Source organism: Glandiceps talaboti, chromosome 2 (assembly GCF_964340395.1).
Source record: "Glandiceps talaboti chromosome 2, keGlaTala1.1, whole genome shotgun sequence".
In the NCBI taxonomy this organism is placed as follows: domain Eukaryota; kingdom Metazoa; phylum Hemichordata; class Enteropneusta; family Spengelidae; genus Glandiceps; species Glandiceps talaboti.
Window position 1 is genome coordinate 16395654 of NC_135550.1, and position 20133 is coordinate 16415786.

At 34.5% G+C, this 20133-nt stretch overlaps 1 protein-coding gene across 1 annotated transcript; it reads right to left on the reverse strand.

The window, feature by feature from the left end:
- Positions 1–654: 654 nt before the first annotated feature.
- Positions 655–16929, reverse strand: LOC144444773 (two pore channel protein 1-like). The gene is made up of 19 exons (XM_078134310.1): positions 16690–16929; positions 14227–14309; positions 13515–13635; positions 12945–13073; positions 12416–12532; positions 11931–12049; positions 9970–10096; positions 9236–9437; positions 8343–8487; positions 7472–7636; positions 6799–6866; positions 6168–6249; positions 5155–5224; positions 4531–4685; positions 3874–3969; positions 3113–3229; positions 2275–2322; positions 1199–1323; positions 655–800 (listed from the first exon to the last, which is right to left on the reverse strand). Exons 1-19 carry the CDS (start codon positions 16927–16929, stop codon positions 655–657), a joined length of 2355 nt encoding a protein of 784 aa, XP_077990436.1.
- Between the last annotated feature and the right edge of the window lie 3204 nt (positions 16930–20133).

The window sequence follows — 20133 nt, forward strand, 5'->3', positions numbered from 1 at the left end:
ATACGACGCCATGTCCTGCCACATTATCATCTATTTACTAGCATGAAAAGCCTGATCGGGCTGAACAACATAATGTTCTTTATATAGTTTTACAGTAAGATGTACACTGCTATACATATATTGAATGTTTTTTTGGTTTGAAGTTGTCTTGTTGACATGGTTTCAAACTGTTTAAAACGTCAAAAAAAGATAAACATCTTTCATAAAATATTTTCTTCTTTGATGAAATCGTTGAAGACTGAAGACACTGTTACATAATGGGATACTGCCCTCTATGTTGAAACTATGAATTCAGAACAACTGATGGCAAAATCCTCCATAGTTGTTTGGAATCTAGTTTCACCTTTTTTTGGCAAGTTTGTTTTTACTGCTCAATAAAATCCTTGTAAACAAATGTTCTCACATGCCCTACATCAGTGAAAATTACGTCCAGGAAAAACAGGAAATTTCTCTTTTCACTGAAAATCAATTTCCTTAATAATATTCCTAAATATTCACTCCCTGGAGAGGGGAGTTGGGGTTGGGGGAGGGTTTGGGGGAGGGGATAAACCCAAAAGAAACCCCAACATTATAGTAAAAGCAAGAGTCTATAGGTATGTCACTTGTCTTTGACACTGATACTTTGATTTGTCATGGCAACAACTGGTGCTGTTGCTAAGTAACATTGTCTAATCTGAGAGGTGATGGCCTGACTTCCTGTCGTGGCATTGCTTCCAAGTCTTCAATGTCTGGGCCAGCGTCATCGTCGTCAAGTTCATATTCAAACAACTGCTGTAGCAATACTTCAACATTTTTGACACCTGAAAATGATGAAAAATATGGAAGACAAAAAATTAATAATTAACTCACTACTTGAAATGGTGGGCATATCATGTCTCTTTCCACCTCCTACAACTTGAGAACAATGAATGAATTCTCAGTATTAAACTATAGGCAATAAAGGCAGATTTATTTAGTGTAAAATCAAGAAATTCAACTTACATAAATGGTTTGGTTATAACTTTAGTCACAATCATTTAGCAGCCAAAATAAAGGTGGAAATTTGTAATAACAATTTTGTGCTCCAAAATAAATATTCACTGTACAATCCCAAACCATATCTACACATATCTGCTTTGATTTTGTTATTTTGTTTAAATCAGGTTCCCTGTTCTGATAGCTGAGTGATGTGTATAAAATGCAGACTGATGTCTCTTACCACTTTTTGAAAGCCTGAATCGCAGTCCATGTTCACGTGTTTCAGCTTCTGTTTCTGTTTCATTTTCCTCAATATTATGCACCAATTCATCAACATCCTCTTTACGTTTCTTCCTTTTCTTACTCCTAGAATTGAATAGAAAAGTTCACAAGTTGGGAATAGAAAAACAAAAGATTTTCAAAACTTTGTCAATTGGTGGCGCTATTCATCCTGTCATCATGCAGATCAGTCAGTTGTATTGTGTTTCAGTTTTTCACCTTGTTATAACCAGGTAGGGATGGTTTCCAACAAATGTTTTAGGTTCAGAAACGTGTAGTTTTGTGATTTACATCGGTATTTGGGGAATGAAGTCAAACAAACGGCAAATATCATTCAACAGTTGCTGTAACAGAAAAACGGACAACAACAACAACAATACCATATGAAAGAATGATCAACTATTGGCCAAAGCTTTGAAAATCTACATAATGATCAGATAAACAAATCTAGAAAAGAAGATATATATAAAGAAAGAAAAGTTACATTACGGTAGAAAAGTTAACAGTTACTTTAACATGCAAAATACAAGACAAGTTACTAACATCAAAATAATATCTATGTACAAAGAAAAGTTGGTGATATTCTAAATACAAGAGTGCGAGAAAGTGTGCAAAAAGAATACATGAAAGTTTTATAGAAGAATATCTATCCATTAAAACAAAATAAAGTCAGAAACTTACTGACCCATTAACCTATGACCTTTACCTACATACATTCTAAGTTTGTCATGAAAACCCATTTCTGTGCCTCTTATTTGACTTTTTCAAAATAATTTTTTAATTGATAACTTTTTGCCTTTTAAAAACAATTGAATGTATATTTTCTACTCTGAATTCAGCAAAAATGGGTCTTCATTTACAGTTTAGGCTTCCTTTAAAACAAAGGCTATTATCTCATTTGCTAGTTTTAAAATACAGACACAGTGTATACATGCATAATTACGCTTTACTCTCTACTATATCATTCTCTGTTATAGATATTTACGAGTGCACATTTATATAGTTGTCTTTTAAATCATTTTGATTTAACCATCTTGCCTCTTTTCTTTCTGCAGCTGTACTTTCACAAGGGTTTCCTGTTCATTGCTTTGAGTGGAGAGAGAAAAAAAGGTAACATTCTGATGAAAAAAAACAACCTTGCAGAGTTCATTGTCTTGGTAGCCTGACACACTGTCACATACAGTATGGCAGTTGTGATAACTGTATCACAATATTTGGAGAAATGTAGAATAGAAAGGTATGCAATTGTTAAATACTAGTATTCTGAGAGAACCAGACATGTATGCTTACATAACTGGTGTTCAGATTACCAAACAGCAAACATATCTTAGACTGGTGTTCAGATAACCAAACACTTCATATAGCTAGTGCTGAGATTACCAACTAGTGCACATAACTGGTGTTCAGATTACCAATGAGCAAACATATCTGGTGTTCAGATAACCAAACACTTCATACAGGTAGTTCAGATTACCAAATAGTACACATAACTGGTGTTCAGATTACCAAAGAGCAAACATATCTGGTGTGCAGATAACCAAACACTCCATATGGCTAGAGCTCAGATTACCAAATAGTGCACGTAACTGTTGTTCAGATTACCAAACACTTCATACATGAAGAAAAATATTGGGGGAATAAATAATATCTTATTTTTTTTCCTGTATCCAACCAAATACGAGTGTGAGGATGGGAATTACTAGATTTTGGTGGGTAAAAGTAATTGGTGTGCATCATGAATGGCTTAGTCTAATTGGGTTACAAGGTACACTGACCCCCTCCCCTTTGCAATATATAATACCCCCCTCCCCTTTGCAATATCTAATACCCCCTCCCCTTTGCAATATCTAACAAATGACAAAGTAGTAGAACTTACTGGTCCAACTGATAACCCATCTCTGATATCTTCTTTTGAATTGCTGTTTGTTGACTACCGGATAAGTTGAGTGAATACCTCAGAATAAATACCTCCAACACAAACGCCACAAAAATACTGAAAACAAAAAACGACAACAAAAGGACTAAAATGAGCTTTGATCGTATAATCATTTTACACTTTTATTTTTGTGATGTTCATTATCCCAAAATCTTGTGGCCTTTTAATGTAATGTATTTATGTGTGCTGTCCTTTTGTCACTTCTTTGCAGTATATAAATGTCAAAATGTGCCCTCACAGTTCAATGTGCTAGCTGACACCACTGGAGCAAAAACAGCAATCAGAAGGCGATGTGCTCTTTCGTCAACAGTTTATAGATGTTCACTATTTATTTTAACACCTTTTTTTTTTCTTGGATTATTCTCAGGAAGACACCCAGTCTCACCTGAAGTATTTGCTAAGGTATGGGTTTGAATATTGCCATCAACCAATCACACAAATGAACATCAAGAGAAAAACTTAAAAATGTTTTAATTTCAAATAAAACCATTTCTGAACTACTGTATAGAGATTTCCAAATTTGAAGCTAGGCAAAACACGTGTATAGTTTCAGTATGGGCACATGTTGATAAATAGTATTCTGACTATGGTGTAGACAAATTTTGTGACCAAACTAAGCACTCTCCGTACATCAAGATAAATACAAATATATACATTATATGGTAACCATGGTAACAAAAAAACAAAAAAAGTTGACTTACTTCATTAGAATTACTACTACTGTGAGATGAAAAAAGACAAAAAACAGCCTGGCCCATTTAGAGGTTGTCAACACGTAGGCTGATGCTAGAAGTAAACTGGGAAGTCAAGGAAAATATGATTGTTGTAAGGGTGTATAAAGGTACTGTAACTATTGAGGATGCTTTTCATTTGTATGCTCTTCAGAAATAATGTACAGTGACAGTTATTGGAGAAAACTCTTTTAATTTCAGGGCTTTTACATGATAAATAAATTGGGACTACTGATAGAGGGCGCTGTGTATATGTTTCAGGGCCATTGCACACAATGTTTAGATGGCCGTTGCTAGAGAGTGCCCCTATGCATATTTTAGGGTTCTCAGGGCACCATATCCAGCTGCTCACAAAATTCACATATGATTGTTGGTAGAGGGCGCTCTGCTCATATCAGGGCTCTTATGGTTAACATTTATGGATGTTGTGCACTATTTATCTCAAGACAAATTTGCGAACAGATATCCACAAAAAAAATTGTGCAGTCAGTGATGTACAAATGTTTTGAATCTTGTTTATACTTGGTATGACCTAAACAAAGGATATTATGCCATTGGTTGACCACCGTCAACTCAAAAAGTAGTACAAATGCTCTCAGAACATCATTGAAATTGTTGTTGCAGTACTGCATGTTCCAGAAGTCGGATCCGTTGAGTTTGTCGTTACCACAATACAATGGTTTATCTTCTGGCATGATACCGTTTTCATCAGGATAGCCATAGTAATCAAATAAACCAGCGTAGAGCTCCATGCCAAGAATGGCAAAAATGTAATAAAATACCTGTAGAAAAGATAAAAGAGTTTAGTCAACAGGAAGACATTATTTCATAAAATGGGGGATCAAATGGTGTCCGCCAAAAGAGGAATTTTTCAAACTACTTATTGATGGTTTTTTTTTATTTTTTATAACTGATCATATTGTCTGCAGCTCATAATGTACTACATGTCAGCTAGCTTTTGCCTTCACTTAACTCATTTACAATCATGCATTAACATACATTGTAATTTCCAATGTCTGCAATGTTTCTGCTTCAAATTCATTAAAGTGGCCATATGGATGAGGATTTGGTATTTATTTTGGATTTTTAATTATCATACATTTAAAAAAAAATTTTTATCATGACTTCCTACTTGAAAATCAATGTGAAATAACATTGACCAAGCCTGTGTTTGTAACTCAATAAATTGCAAAAGCATAATAAATGTGAAATGTTTGTTATTATACGTACATATACTGGCATAATACTTACAAAGATGACACCTCCATAGGTAACCAGAGATGGTAGAATGTTATTCAATGTCAAGATAAAGACTTGAAATCTGAAAAATAAAAAAACAGATATTATTTAAAACAATTTCTAAGACACATGTAGAACACAGTCCACTTGTTGCAAGCAATGCAAATCAGGTTATGCTAGGGAGTCTCAACTTAGTCCGTCCATGATATTAAATGCAGCTGGCACTCCCTAGCTTGAATACAAAATGTGTATCCATACACCTGTTACTGGTTCCAAGATGTATCATGTGAATCCCCATACAACCCTATGCTATGTATTATGTACATGTAGGGGGTTTGACCATGGAGAATAGTTGTAAACTGATCGTACCCTGGTTTTACCAGTCAAATCTTTTTTAAGTCACTCATGGTACTTAACCATTGTTTTATGAAATCACTCACAATTAAAGCGGTCAAATGTCTTTCCATCATTTCATGATGAAAATGTTATTTCAAATGTAATAAAGACAAAAAAAGCCTAAATGCAACAACAGAAGCAATGATGTCTTACACAATGCAACTTGGAACCTGAAAATTGACAATTGCACTGTATTGGTCCATATTCCTAGAATTTTCTACATATCTGTCCAAATTCTCTGTATTTACAACAGAATGTCAGTCTTTGTCACATTCCTGTGATAAATATACATATCCTGAAAATGATTTCTTTTCAGTGAAGTCTCTGCAGTGAATATTTGTTTCCATCAGATCAAAATGCAGTTAAACGTCTGACTCAGTATTAAGAATGACTGTGCATCTTTAGATCTCTAAATTTGTTCAGGTTCTGTTCATGCAGTTCAATTCTAAATTCTTGAAACAGCCCACAGAGGTATGAAACTAGTCAAAGATTCAGGAAATTGTTGGATCCATTTTATACAACAGATGTATAAACAGTTTTATTTTATTCCTCTCTTGCAAAGACTATAATAAGGGATATATACTCAGAGAAAATCTGATTTTGTACAACTGAATTCTGTCTTCACTTACTGTGTGACACTGCCAAGGGGTTTGAACAGTCGCAGAACACGCAGTACAAACAACGTATCCAGTGTCTGCTCCACAAGTTGAACTGGAAAAAAAAAATTGCAATTTTGAATTTTGTTAATGTCATCTAGAAAGTGTTTTTGAAGGCCAAGTTCTGATTAGCATTAGGGTGTACAATTTAGTTGTGAAAATCGCTTGTTTTTTTCAGAGCTATATAAAAAGTAGACCCAGAAAAAAAAGAATAATCCTATGTTAATATCATTATGCACGAATCTGGGATTGAAACTTGAGCCTTTAAGGAAGAAAAGAAGTCATAGTTTTATCATCAGTAAACATGTTCCTAAGGTTGGAACTTCAATAATATAGTAATGTTCTTTGATACACAACCAAGTTACTTTTTTTCATATCTACGTTTCGGCAACGTGACTGTTGCTTACTGCATAGTTTTATGTTTTCAAAACAGTTTCATATACTGCAAATAAAAATAATTCTTTTCATATTTTCATTCTTGTTATTTCTGTAACTTACAGGAAGATACTAGAAGTCCAAAGATGATAAAGGCTGAGACACAGAAAGCAAGAATTCAGACAAAATGTAAGATTTTTGAGAAAAAGTTGTGATATATACTACTCACTGTCATCTGTTACAGCTAACTCTACTATACTGAAGACAACAGCAGCAAAGATAACTATGAAGTCAAACCTACAAGAAACAGAGGAAGATTGAAAAAGTCTTGAAAATATAGTTAGCCAAGACAAGACAATTGAAAGAATTTCTGAAACTGAGCCAAAGTTACACCAGCTGTTAGTAATAGCATCCATTTTTTGTCACTATCCACACACAAACAAAGTTGTACACATTCAAACAAAAAACATAGATTTATACCCTGGTTATTCTTCATCATGATAACACATCTCTATGTCCTTGAGTCTGAAGTGGGTTGAATATGCCAAAATCTCTCAGTAACACATGTATTGAAAAAAATGGAAAACAGTTCTGAAAGACTAACATTCTGAGGTACTAAATGCTGATCAATTTGCAATTTAGCTACTATAAATACATCACACACTCTAATTTATTGTGCATTTTTTTCTAAAATACCAGGTTTGAATTTTGCTAGTGATAATCACTAGAAGTAGACTTTACTAATGAGAATACAACAGATATTTTTTAATCTACAGTTGAAAGTATGCCCCTTCCCCCCCAAAAAACAAAACAAAACAAAAAACAAAAAACAAAAAACACCGACAAATAAACTCAGCTTGTGACCCTCTAATAGTACAGGTACAATATTTGGGTATACTCACTTATTCCAATCCCTTCTGAAGAACTCCTTGACTCCTAGTACATACATTTTGGCAATGATTTCCAGAGAGAAGACAGTCAGAAAGAACCAGTCAGATTCTTCAATACTCAAAGCAATGAAGATAGCATTGAGTACAATCAAACCATCAAACACCCATATAAAGGCACTGTGATTGAACAAACACAGACAGTGAATGACACTGAAGTCACTACTGACTTCTTAAACTTTGTCTTCAAGACTCATTACCATGAAGAAATACTTTGCCAAAAATTAAGACCGTAAAACACAAACATTACAGTAGTAATGATTTTGGTTCGGTGTTTCACTCATGGGACGTATTACAATTTTTGACACAGAGCTAGACAAATTTCAACTCTAGGCTAATATAACACAGACACAACAAACACAACAGGATCCTTTACCCAATCACACTGAACAGAACAGTAAGAAGCATTGCTATTCTTCTCCAGTGCAGTAATAAACAGACTACTAATGATAACATTACACAGGGACTTCATCATTTAAATTCTAACTGATAATCAACATATCAACTTGGCTACTTCTACATCACCATTATGCATGGCACCAATGTAAATTGTTTCTTGTGCATTAGAAGTTGCCTGTTCGAGTGTGTGTAAAAAAATGTCATGTTACATGAGTGAAACACCAAACCAACATCATTTTAGCTGTAAAGCATTGAGAACAATGAAAGTTATCAATAGAACAGAAGCACATTAATTGACAATCTTTCAAAACAGAATGCAACAAAGATCATTGCAGACAGTACAAATCAGACCATCAAATACAATTGGCAAATGATAAAAACATTCGCAAGTTTTGGTTCGGAACCGTGACAACGATTTCAGACTTACCGATGTAGAACTATTCTTTGAAACCAAAGACTTGGTTTAGATAAGTAACACGAAGGCCAGTGTGACTCCATGAATGTCATTTGATCTTCTTCTTCCAACAGTGGAACATTCAAAAGATCATGCATTCGTAGAAACTCTCTCTTATCTAATGAATAATATGAAATATAGTGTCCTAGTTATCTCTTGGTTTTATCTCCTGAAGGCATTTACTATTTTAGCAAAAAGTACAGTTTGTACGTCATCAGTTTTTAAAGTTGAATGATATTACCTACAGATCCAGTTAGTTTACCTTTTGTTATATTTCCTGAATTTTTCCCTTTTCAAAAAGTCACCAAACATGATTGCATAACAGTTTAAACTTGCTGAATTACCTGGCTGCTGATCACTGATGGTACTTGACGTACACAGGCTTGGCATTTGTTTTGGAACAGTCTGAATTGACAGTGGACCATTTCATTGTGGGATGCTAAATAGAGATTTGATCACTGGGTGATCATATACATGTCAGAAAGTACAAACATGATAAACCCCTACCCCACAAACCCCTATCATAAATCTATGACAGCGGCAATTGAGGTTTTGGCTTACTAAGACAGCCACAAGTAAAACTTTTATTGTTGTGAAATGTCGAGTAGCTATCGAATGGACATTGTCTTTTTTATTATTGTATACCCACAGTAGGGTGACGTTTCTGATGACTTCCATGATCTTGCAATGTACCCTTTGATCAAGATACAGTAGTCTCCAAAAATGTGATTAGATTTACAGCACTGAGGCATTGCTATCACTTGCCTGTACAATCCGTAAACCCATCGAACAACAATAGTTTTAGTTTGTATCTATCTTCTCCAGTAAGTCAAAACTTCCATTGCCACTGCAGTGTATATACTTACTGACAAAGCCATTACTATTCTCATCAAGTACACTCCACAGCAAGTCAATTCTCTCTGTACTGGCCAATGGTGTCACTATTCTCATCACTGCATCAAACTTCATTTTAGTCACCACATAGACACCATGGATTTGGATTTTCAAAATGTCAAAAGCCACGTTGAGGGTACGACGTCTTTGAAACACAGACTTTTGAACCTCAGTCTAAAAATATGATTCAGAAGAGAGAAATGTTGAGCATGATGTCAAAAGAAGGAAAATGAGGGAAAAATGAAGGCTAAAATCAGATGGACAATATATCAAAAAGTTAACACAATGGGGCTTTAAAAAACTCTCTGAGCTCCTAAAAACATTTCAACCTAAAACAAAGTTAGTTGATTGTTTTGATTAGTAGGGAATGCAAACCAGCTTTTTTTCTGGGAAATTCTGGGAAAGATGATTCATTCAAAGGAGGCAACATGTCTGGGCCAAAAGCTGCCCTCCTAGTTGCCAACCTACACAATCTTTTGTCTTCCTGATGACAATATGGTGTTTTATCATTCTGGATAATAGAACACTTGTTATGTATATTTATCACTCATTTCAACACTAAATTTCAGTATACAGTAAACAAGGAATGTATAAGTACAAGTAAATGTAATAAAATTTCCATAGTTATAGAAACATGAAAAAAAAATACCTAGACAGTCATCAAGTAGTGAATGAAATTGGTGAGTGAGATGAACTTGCACCTTACCTTGAGATGTTTTCTGTAATTGTTGTAAATGACGGCTAAAATAACACTCATAAATATATACATGCATATGATGAGGTAGCAAATGAAAAATAAACTGAACCAATAGTTTTGATCATAGGCTGGCATCCTGTAAGTAAAAGTCAGTACATTAGAGCATAATGCTATATTCAAGTCAATCAATCAATCTTTATTGCATAACAACTAACATACCGTAACAAGCATGGTAAAGCATACAAAAACTGCATACAGAAATAAAGTGAATACAATACAATTCATTTAGCCAACTGCAGGAGGACTGTTTACATTGCATACCCATCTTACAGTCATTTTTTTAAAATGTGTCACAAGAGGGCACCCCACATGGAGAAATATACTGGCTAAAAATCACACAGTAATACATAAAGTAGTCAACAAAATGTGGCTAAACAACTTTCAGTTCCTAATAATCATGTTCTTTGAAGCAAATTATAATAAGTTTTTTGGACTTATTAGGAGGTATGTCAAACTTTTGCCTTGAAATACTGGGAAATGATATCTCTGAAAGTATGGCTCTCAAGGCTGATGGCAAACAGCACTTCTAGTGGCCAAACTATACAATCTTTTGTTTTTCTGATAACCATATAATGTGGTGCATTGAAAAAAAATCACAAGAAAACCTTGTATTTGTGATAAGTTGACAAATATTTAGGAACGCCAATTTATCTGCCTCGTATCTGAACATGTTTTAGTATTTGGAATGCAGTAAACACCACAGTACTTTATTTCAATATATATATAAAAAAAAATTTAAAAAAAAACATCAAAATCTGGAATCTCAATTTGTTTCAGTTGTTGGAATAAAAAAATTTAGTTCACAACAAAACAAAAACAAATAAATGGTAACAGAGATGTTTCCATTATCCCGATATGATTTCCCAAGAAAGATCAGGGAGGCTACCAACATCAAATAGTACAATCCCCATGATCAACAGAGTTGGGGTCATTGAACTACCTAACATCTACAATCGGCTGATCATACCGCCACCTAGTGGTCAGCGGTAACTATGGAATTCCTCATTCTGATGAGGATTGGTGACCAAGACACTCTGCTTGTAAGTTATAACCCTTATAACCTGTATAAGTCCAAACAAATGTACTGAAAGCCACCATAAACTGACAATTTTCAGATTGAGTCTACAATACTTACATAATATCAGGGCTGTTTGCTGTCGTCACAAATATATAAAGTTCATAGAAATTATCCCAGTAATTTGACATGTACTTTAGTCCAGTTCTGGTTTTAAAGTTTCTATTTGTCAAATGACAAAGAAAGAGAGAGAGAGAGAGGAAAAAAATGTAAAATCTAACAGAAAATTATTGCAACTGTAAATGGTAATTGATAATGATGAACACATGACTTTTGTAAAGAGAGAGAGAGAGAGAGAGAGAGAGAGAGAGAGAGAGAGAGAGAGAGAGAGAGAGAGAGAGAGAGAGAGAGAGAGAGAGAGAGAGCGAGAGAGGGAGAGAGAGAGAGAGAGAGAGAGAGACAGAGACAGAGACTGACAGACAGACAGACAGACAGACAGACACAAACACACACACACACACACACACACACACACACACACACACATGCACAGAAAGGGGAAGGAGTGGGTTCTTGTATATACCGTATATTTAAGGATTGATAATCTTGAGGAAAAACATGATTTGAACTTCTTACAACCTTGATACAAACACAACATACAGTAAAAAGTGATAAAAAAAACATGACACTAACAGTTTAGTGACTACTGAAAACAAAAAACAAACCACATATATTTCTTTGACTTTAGAAATGTGAAATAATATCAATAACTTAAAAGTAAAAGGTTTGAGTGGATCAAGCAAATTATAAAGGAAACAAATTATTTTCATATCAAATTAACCAAGTATTGAAGTACATTATAATATTACAATGTTATTGATAATATAAAACTCACCTGTTCTCAAACATCTTCAGCGCCATAAGGGCAAACAATGCAATTAAAATAAAAAATAATATCAAAACTATTATAATATCTGGCAGGGTTCTCCTTATATTGCGAAATGCACGTCGTATCTGTGTTAAATAAAGAAAAGTTACAAATTCAAATTAGAATTGCCTGTCATTCAGTTTGTAAGACCAGCACAAACAGATGTTACACAGTTACTAGACAAGTCTTCATAGAAGACACAGGTCCTCAAATGATTTACTTCTATGCGACTGAATAGTGACATGATTTGACAGAAATTGGATATTACATGTCTGAGAAATGAAGTATTACAGACATAGTTTCTCCCCTCCTTTGTGGGACTAAAAACAATGGATGTATACCCCGGTTGTTCTATTGCCATGACAACATGTGGTTACATTATTGCTTGAAATAGGAGTCAGAAAAACTGAAGAAAGAAAGACCAACAAAATGAAGTTTAAAGCGAGCCATACCTGTCGTCCTTCAGAGACATTGATCATTAACAATGGTCTCAACATCCGTGACCATCTAACAGTGTGAATTCCACTCTCTATCAGAGCTATGTACAGTATCATATCCAGGAACATTAACTGTCATAAACAAATACAATCAGATATATAACATTATACCATGCACAATGTGGGATGTTTAACAGCCCTCATGGTTCTAGGCATCTACTGGTACCCTCATAGTCAGGTGAATAGTGCCCCATTATGCAAATTGAGAGGTTACTTTGGTTCAATAGTCCATACCACGTGGTACAATCTAAGCCAATCACTGAAGGCTATATGAACACGGTGTGTTATATAGTATGGTATAGCATTATGTCACTCTTCATTGTGACCAATCAATTTGAGTTCGTATTTTCAAACAACAACAACAACAACAACAACAACAACAACAACAATAACAGGTTGAGGTACGTTGTCACAAACAGATGGCGAGAAACAAATCACAAATCACAATGTAGTAGACAGACTACAAGTATCCATAAATACTTACTGCAATTGTTCCAATGGTAATTAAATTTTTCAAATCACTCCACCATTTCAAACCTGATGTGAACATTTTGGCATGTATTAATCTACAAATGAATGCAGTTAGACAAGCCAACTCTATCATCATGGTTGCCTGTAACACAAAAATATCAGTACAGAAAAATTGTCAGACATTTACCTGATCATGGTCGTGTTAACAAAATTTCAAAACTATGGTAATCAAGGTATTCAACTCTGACTCTGACTTCATTTCAATCTTTCCTGGCAGTGAGGTAATTTTCATGTAAACAGTAAATAAACATTCATGGTAGATGTTTTACACTGACAGGACTCATCAATATTCAGTGTTCAACCAATGAATGTGTTATTTCTGCTAACTCCCATGATGCAATAACCCATCTAGCAAAGATACTCTATAAAGGCACAAGATCAACTTGATGTTTCTCTGAAATCGGAAGTAGTTGTAGGTGATGTAAAATCATGCAATGACTCTCCAGAATCCACAGTTTGTGATCTCTCTATTTCCTGGGGTGACATTCCCCTTTACTACAAAAAAGATTGTGGGTTGTCTTACCCAGTATGGTAATGCTAGACTTGGTACAGCTGGTTCCTCAAACAACGCCAAGCCATGAATTATGATAATGAAGATATATATTGTCCATCTCAAAACCCAATGATTGTATAAATGATACAATCTACAAAAAAAAAGAAAAAAAAGAACAGAAACATGACAATTTAAAAATCCAGTAACTATTTCCATAGCCTACCTATAGCCTCAAAGAACAGCTGACATTATTTCCATGATCACAACTAACATTTTTGTATTTTCAAATTTCGCTTCCACTGTCCTGAAAGACTAAGAAACGCATTTATATTTCTCCTGTCACATGCACACATCGATACCCTAAACGTTTCTTCTCACTTTACCTACCATACTGTAAATGGGTTACTTGTCATGTGGGATGACATCGTAACTAGGAACAGGTCATTGTCAGTCAGTAAACGAAAATCAGGGTATACTAGTATACTACAGGTGACATCGGATCATACATACACCCAGATTTCATTACATATTAATGTTGTATGGTACAATCATAATGTACAGTCTATGGTACAATCACTCCATATCACATAGCCACACGCTCTGAGTGTTAATGACTATATTTCTAATTCTGTGGCCAAAGACAATACAGAATATGTTAACTGGGAAAGAGTGTTTCACATCAATTTAAAGACAAGAGTGTTTTATACCAACTTTCTGGCCAATAAATCCAACAGCAACTTACCTCAGTTCCTGTTCTCCGTGTTTGAAATGTCCATTCCTTGAATGCCATACATCTATTATAAGTGTACCAGCTAGGAATAAATCCTATGGAGGTAATCAAAAATTGCTACCAATTGCATATTTTATATATATCAAAAAAATGTGTTTGCACTTCAGCAGTTTTTTCAACTACTAATACACCATCTGCTGCATTACTTGTCTCTGTGAATTAATTATGTTATTTCCCAATATTTTTCTTCAGTGAGAAAAATACAAGTGACCTAAGGGGCCTTGTCACTATGAATCGCTAGACGAGCTGTGACAAACCCTTAGGTCATGAGTATTTTCCAATAATACAAAGGTGGGGAATAATATAATTGTACCTTCCATAAGCATAATTTATGATATATTGGTAAAATTATGGCAATTTGGTACGTTTTGACTCATATTTGGGCATCACAGTACCAATGACTTAAATGCAAGTTGTTATGGTGTAGAATGACCATGGTAAAAAATCTACATTTTGTATTTGAAATCATTATCTTAAATTATGCATTGTATAATGAATTTTATCTAACCAGGTCACTATCACGAACATTGTTGCCAAGTTTTTGTAACATCTAGGTTTGCATGATAGTTTGTGCAAATAAATATATTTTACTCCAACCTATTTCATTCTCAAAGTGTCTGGAACATTCTAAAATTTGTAGCATCACTTTTTTCTCATAGAGTATTGCTATGTAATGTTCAGTTGTTTGTTTGTTTGTTTTATCTAACATCTAGTACTGCTGATTTGACTTGTATACAATATTCTGTTCAAAAGATTTGTTGAAATTTATAACAGTTACAGCAGTTCTATGGTATGAAAATCATTACCACAAAAATGGCATCACAAATGTTCACAGTACTTATTTGTACAACTGATACCACAGATAAGAGTAAAATGTTGTCCCTCTTTGTCTGGCAGTCTGGCATTTTTTATGACATAAACTCTCATTTGTAAACACATTTGGATACACAGGCAGACAGACAGACAATGTTGGATTCCAGTGATTGCAAGTGTGAAGTAAAATAACCAAGAAACATTTTCATTCGTTTTAAACTTTTCTTCATTTCAAAATTCAGAATTACTGACTATGTTACTTGAGATAATTATTATCTCCCTCCTACCTGGGCATGTAGCCAATATATGGTTAGTTATCAGACTTTGGACTATGGCTGTAGTTAGTTTCCACATGTACATAAGTTTTTTTATCAAGTGTTGGGGTGGATCCCTGCTGATACTTACTTGATAAGTTATTGAACTTTGAACTTTTGAAGTTTGTGGCCAGCATGCATGTCCCTCTTTGTTTGTGTATGTTTTGACATACATTTTAATACCATACTATGCAACAGTAAACTAACAAATATTCTAAAGAATAATTTTGATTAAAAGTTGTCTTTGAATCACAAAGAAAAAAAGACAGAAGGCAAAATAACAAACAAGATAAATGAATTTTTTAATGAATTTACAAAACATCCTAGTTAGAGAACATCTAACGATGTCTCGTTTTCAGACCGTCATTCATTGATGTCAAGGCACTTTGACAAACAGATTTCCGTCAACAGCTGACTAGAATTACATATAATGTTTCCTTCCCAGCCACTACTTTGTTACTTCAGCAAAGTTGATATGCGATAAAAGAAAACCATAGTTTAGTTTAGTTTAGTTTAATACGGTCAGCGTTTCTATTTCTCTGGGTGGGCGCTTATGGGGGAGGATCTAGGCATACAGGAGCCACCCAAATGACCCCATTCTACCAGATCTTCAAGTGTCTCGTTACGTTAGGTGAATTCAACAAGTAAACAAACAAACAACCAATCAATCATAAAACCACTTTTGCTTAAGGACAGGTCATTAAATTTCAACCAAGTACCAACGATTTCATTCCATGGCTAGCTGCTTGGAGAAAACTGAATATCTGTACTATTGAATTATCTACAAACTGAGTTTTCCATGACCGATAATTATTTTTTTTTTTTACATTTTTGTGATAAAAATCTTTTGTTTAATTCAGTTTCGATTATCAATATTATTCTACGTATACAACATGCAACTCGGTTGAAAATACCACCAATGAAAACTAGTTGTATTTGGATAAATGCAACGTATCCTGACGAGAAATTAGCGAACGACCACTGCATGCAGACTACTAAAATAACAAACTATTTACATATAAAATATAAACACAGTAAAATGCGGTCTAAACATCGTGTATCAAATTACACAATAATTATCATGGCAAATACAGAACAAAAATAAGAACAAATAAGATGAAAAGGGGGACACGTCTACGTCACAAACAATTACTGGCATGAGGAGATATAAAGTACGTACTACGATGAAACTGCATTGTAAATCATGATGCAATGGGTTGGTTCATTTGTGATCAGTGATTGTTGTGATTGCTATCATTTGGACCTTGAGTAACTTTGAGGTACATACCAGAGCAGATATCGGAGATTCGTCTGTACGCTCATCGGGACTAACAACGTCGATGTGCACTGACTCGGTTTCTGTGAGATAAGTCACAGTTCGTTCCCGGATAGTCAGTTCTCCAGGTCCACTTTCCGACGTGTCTTCTACTTCATTGGCAGAGGCTGGCGTAATATCTTCAGCGGACTGTTGTTGGGTAATGTGCCCCGTAGTGGGGCCGTTCGGAACGCCCCCGTTTTGCGAGGACATTGTTTTGCTGCTTATTATCCAACAAAAGCGGCGATCTCTCTTTCTCCTAAGCAAGTTTGTTGTAACGGTGTCATGAAATTGAGCTCTTGTTCATCCTTTTGTTAGTGGCACAGAACTATTTCAACTTCTCCCGCAAGAATTCTCACAATATCATCCAAAGGGTCGCTTCGATTCCACCCCCTTTTTCACGCCATGTTGCCCAAAGGTTACATAGTACGAGACGTACCACGTGACCACCAAACTTTTTGACATCGAAACTCGCAACGCAACGCAACGGTGTTTTTTTTTCAGTAATCAACTTTAGCGATTACGTGTGCTATAGTACTTGAGATTTTTAACTCACACGTACAGTTTCGATAAAAAAAATGTGATATTGCTAGAAAATATGGAAGCAAACCATCTGCAATGGGAGGAGTCAGGCAGTGACATACATTGTAATTCATACCAAAATCCCGGCAACATATAGGAATAGCTGTATCACAACTTACGTACGCAAATATTAGTTGACCTGACATTGCTTAACTTGTGATCATATATAAATTGTGATTATCATTTTAATTCAAATCAAACAACTCAAACATTTTTTTAAATATGAAATAGGATACCTAGGTCATGACACCGTTACAGCTTGCATACAAAACATTACAAAACATTTAATTCCCTGAAAATAGTTGAAATGCACCATTATAACTGGGTGAAAATGATAAAGGTGCATTGACACAGTAAAATTGCACAACATAGCATGTGCAGGGGACTTGACAATTGGGAGGAGTTCAAGGTCACCATTGTCCAACAGTTCACAATGGTCACAGACCTCTGGACTGTCTATTTGCTAGGCATAAACACTTATTTTGCAAGAAGGCATATATCTTCATAATATATATTGTTTACAAATACTTCTGAATTCAATTTTAGTACAGTGACTACTTTAATTACCAGTAAATGGTAAAAGTACATTATTTACATTACCATTTATAGTACTACTAGGAATATAACTGCCCCCCCCCCCTCCTCCCTCCCCTCACCCCACCCCTTCACCCATCTGATTAAAATTTGATATAGGAATATGGCTAGATTACTTTATTTCACCTCTATCCCCTTTGTAGACTGTTGTTCGTTTTTTTTATTTTGTTGTTCGGAGAGTTTCATCCCAGTGGGAAGAAGGCATTCATTCCCAGAACAACACAATCAAAAGCAAATTTAACGACAATATAGCGATTTTTGATTACCTCCGTAGGATTTATTCCTAGCTGGTACACTTATAATAGATGTATGGCATTCAAGGAATGGACATTTCAAACATGGAGAACAGGTAATAGAGTTAAATCAAATTTTAATTAGATTGGACTTTCCCCTTTCTCAAATGTTTTGAGCACTTCAAGTGCTTTCCATCTACAGGGCTGTATGTTGTATACTTTGACGCAGACATCATTTTCTGATAACTATCAAGAACATACTTCGACAAGTGACAAGAATTATCATTTTCAAATATAAACTAAGATAAAAAGGAAAAGTCCAGAATTTGACATTTGTCTTGTTTTAATAAATACTCTTATTTCAAAGGATACCCAAATTATTGCACTTAGTAATGTATATTTATTATTGAAATAAGTCTAGTCCAAAGTTTTATCTACTTGGTATCTATTTACATAACCTAAGAAACAGACCTCTTATGTTTGATATATTGACTTATTCTCAGTACCTGTAATAACATTTTACCTTAGGCTAGGGAGTCAAAATAGAACAAGAAGGTTGACTTATTCTCAGTACCTGTAATAACATTTTACCTCAGGCTAGGGAGTCAAAATAGAACAAGAAGGTTGACTTATTCCCAGTACCTGTAATAACATTTTACCTCAGGCTAGGGAGTCAAAATAGAATAAGAAGGTTGCCTTATCATGCTTATTCTTGTGCATGCCTACAGTCATACATGTGTAGTGTGTGTAGAGTGGAAGTCATTGTATTGACCAAGAAATTATATACCTAGATGGTAAAATTCTATTCCAGGGTAACAAGAATTAATTTGATAGGAAACTAAAAACATTGCTCTAAAACAAAATAATGATATTTTTTTTTGTTCGCATGAATAAATAATTATCATTATTGCAAATCTTTTATAAACTTTTCCTTAAACCTTGTTGAAAGTTCTACAAATTTCTTGCAACAAAATAAGAGGAAAGATATGTACAGTGTATACAGCTACTACAGTGAAAATAAAGCAACAAGGTTTATGTCAAAGTCTGGACTTTAAAAAAAGTATATATTCTATACTGATACATGTACAAAGTGAAATGTTCTCTCATCAACACAGTAGCAAGGAATTACTACAACATGGCTATACAGAGATACATATCGTGACTGTAAACTGTTTTTGTGTTTGTTTGTTTGTATTGCTGAAAAAGATATGTCATTCTCTATTCCAAACACATAACTGGTTTACAGAGTCTCGATTTGAGATTTGTAAACTTTCCAAATATTACATGTAAAATGTATGGCACATATTATACGAAAATGGACTTTTGCCAAATCTTGACTAGTCACATCAAGCAACATATATATTGTATGTAAAGAGATAGAGACATACTGACAAGATATGGTATAATCAACATCTCTGTCTTCAAACCACAGCATTGGTCAAATTGTGTTGCTTTTTTCCTAGACATGCCTATAAATTTGGTTCATTTTTCGTAACCATGCAACAGGAAACTGACATGCTGTGAAGCCTTGTTTTAGTCACAGTCCATATCAGGGACTGTGGTTTAGCATAATACATCATTCAAGTTATTTGTATATCTTGCTCCGATACTAAGTATGTTTGGTAGGACAACGAAGTAACAGTAAAAAAGAGTCAGAAATGAAACATTCAATAAAATATTTATTATAAATTAAATTCTGATCAACCCATGTAATAAGAAGCATGTCATTTGCTACAAATTCCTGAAAGTACAGTGTTGAAGTCCAGAAAACAGAATTCGTTCTAGTATTACAGAAAACTGAATTTGTTCCAGTATTCCCTCTATCATTTATTTTAACAGTCAAATAATATATTTATTTTGTAGTGAAAAACACTAGTGAAACACTAGCTAACTTGAAAAACACACCTCATATTTGTTGACTCTGAGTAAAAAAGTCCACATGTAACTATAAACAGAGTCCATTCGTTCATTTTCACATTGGCTATCTTGATATTCTGTCGATTGTGTG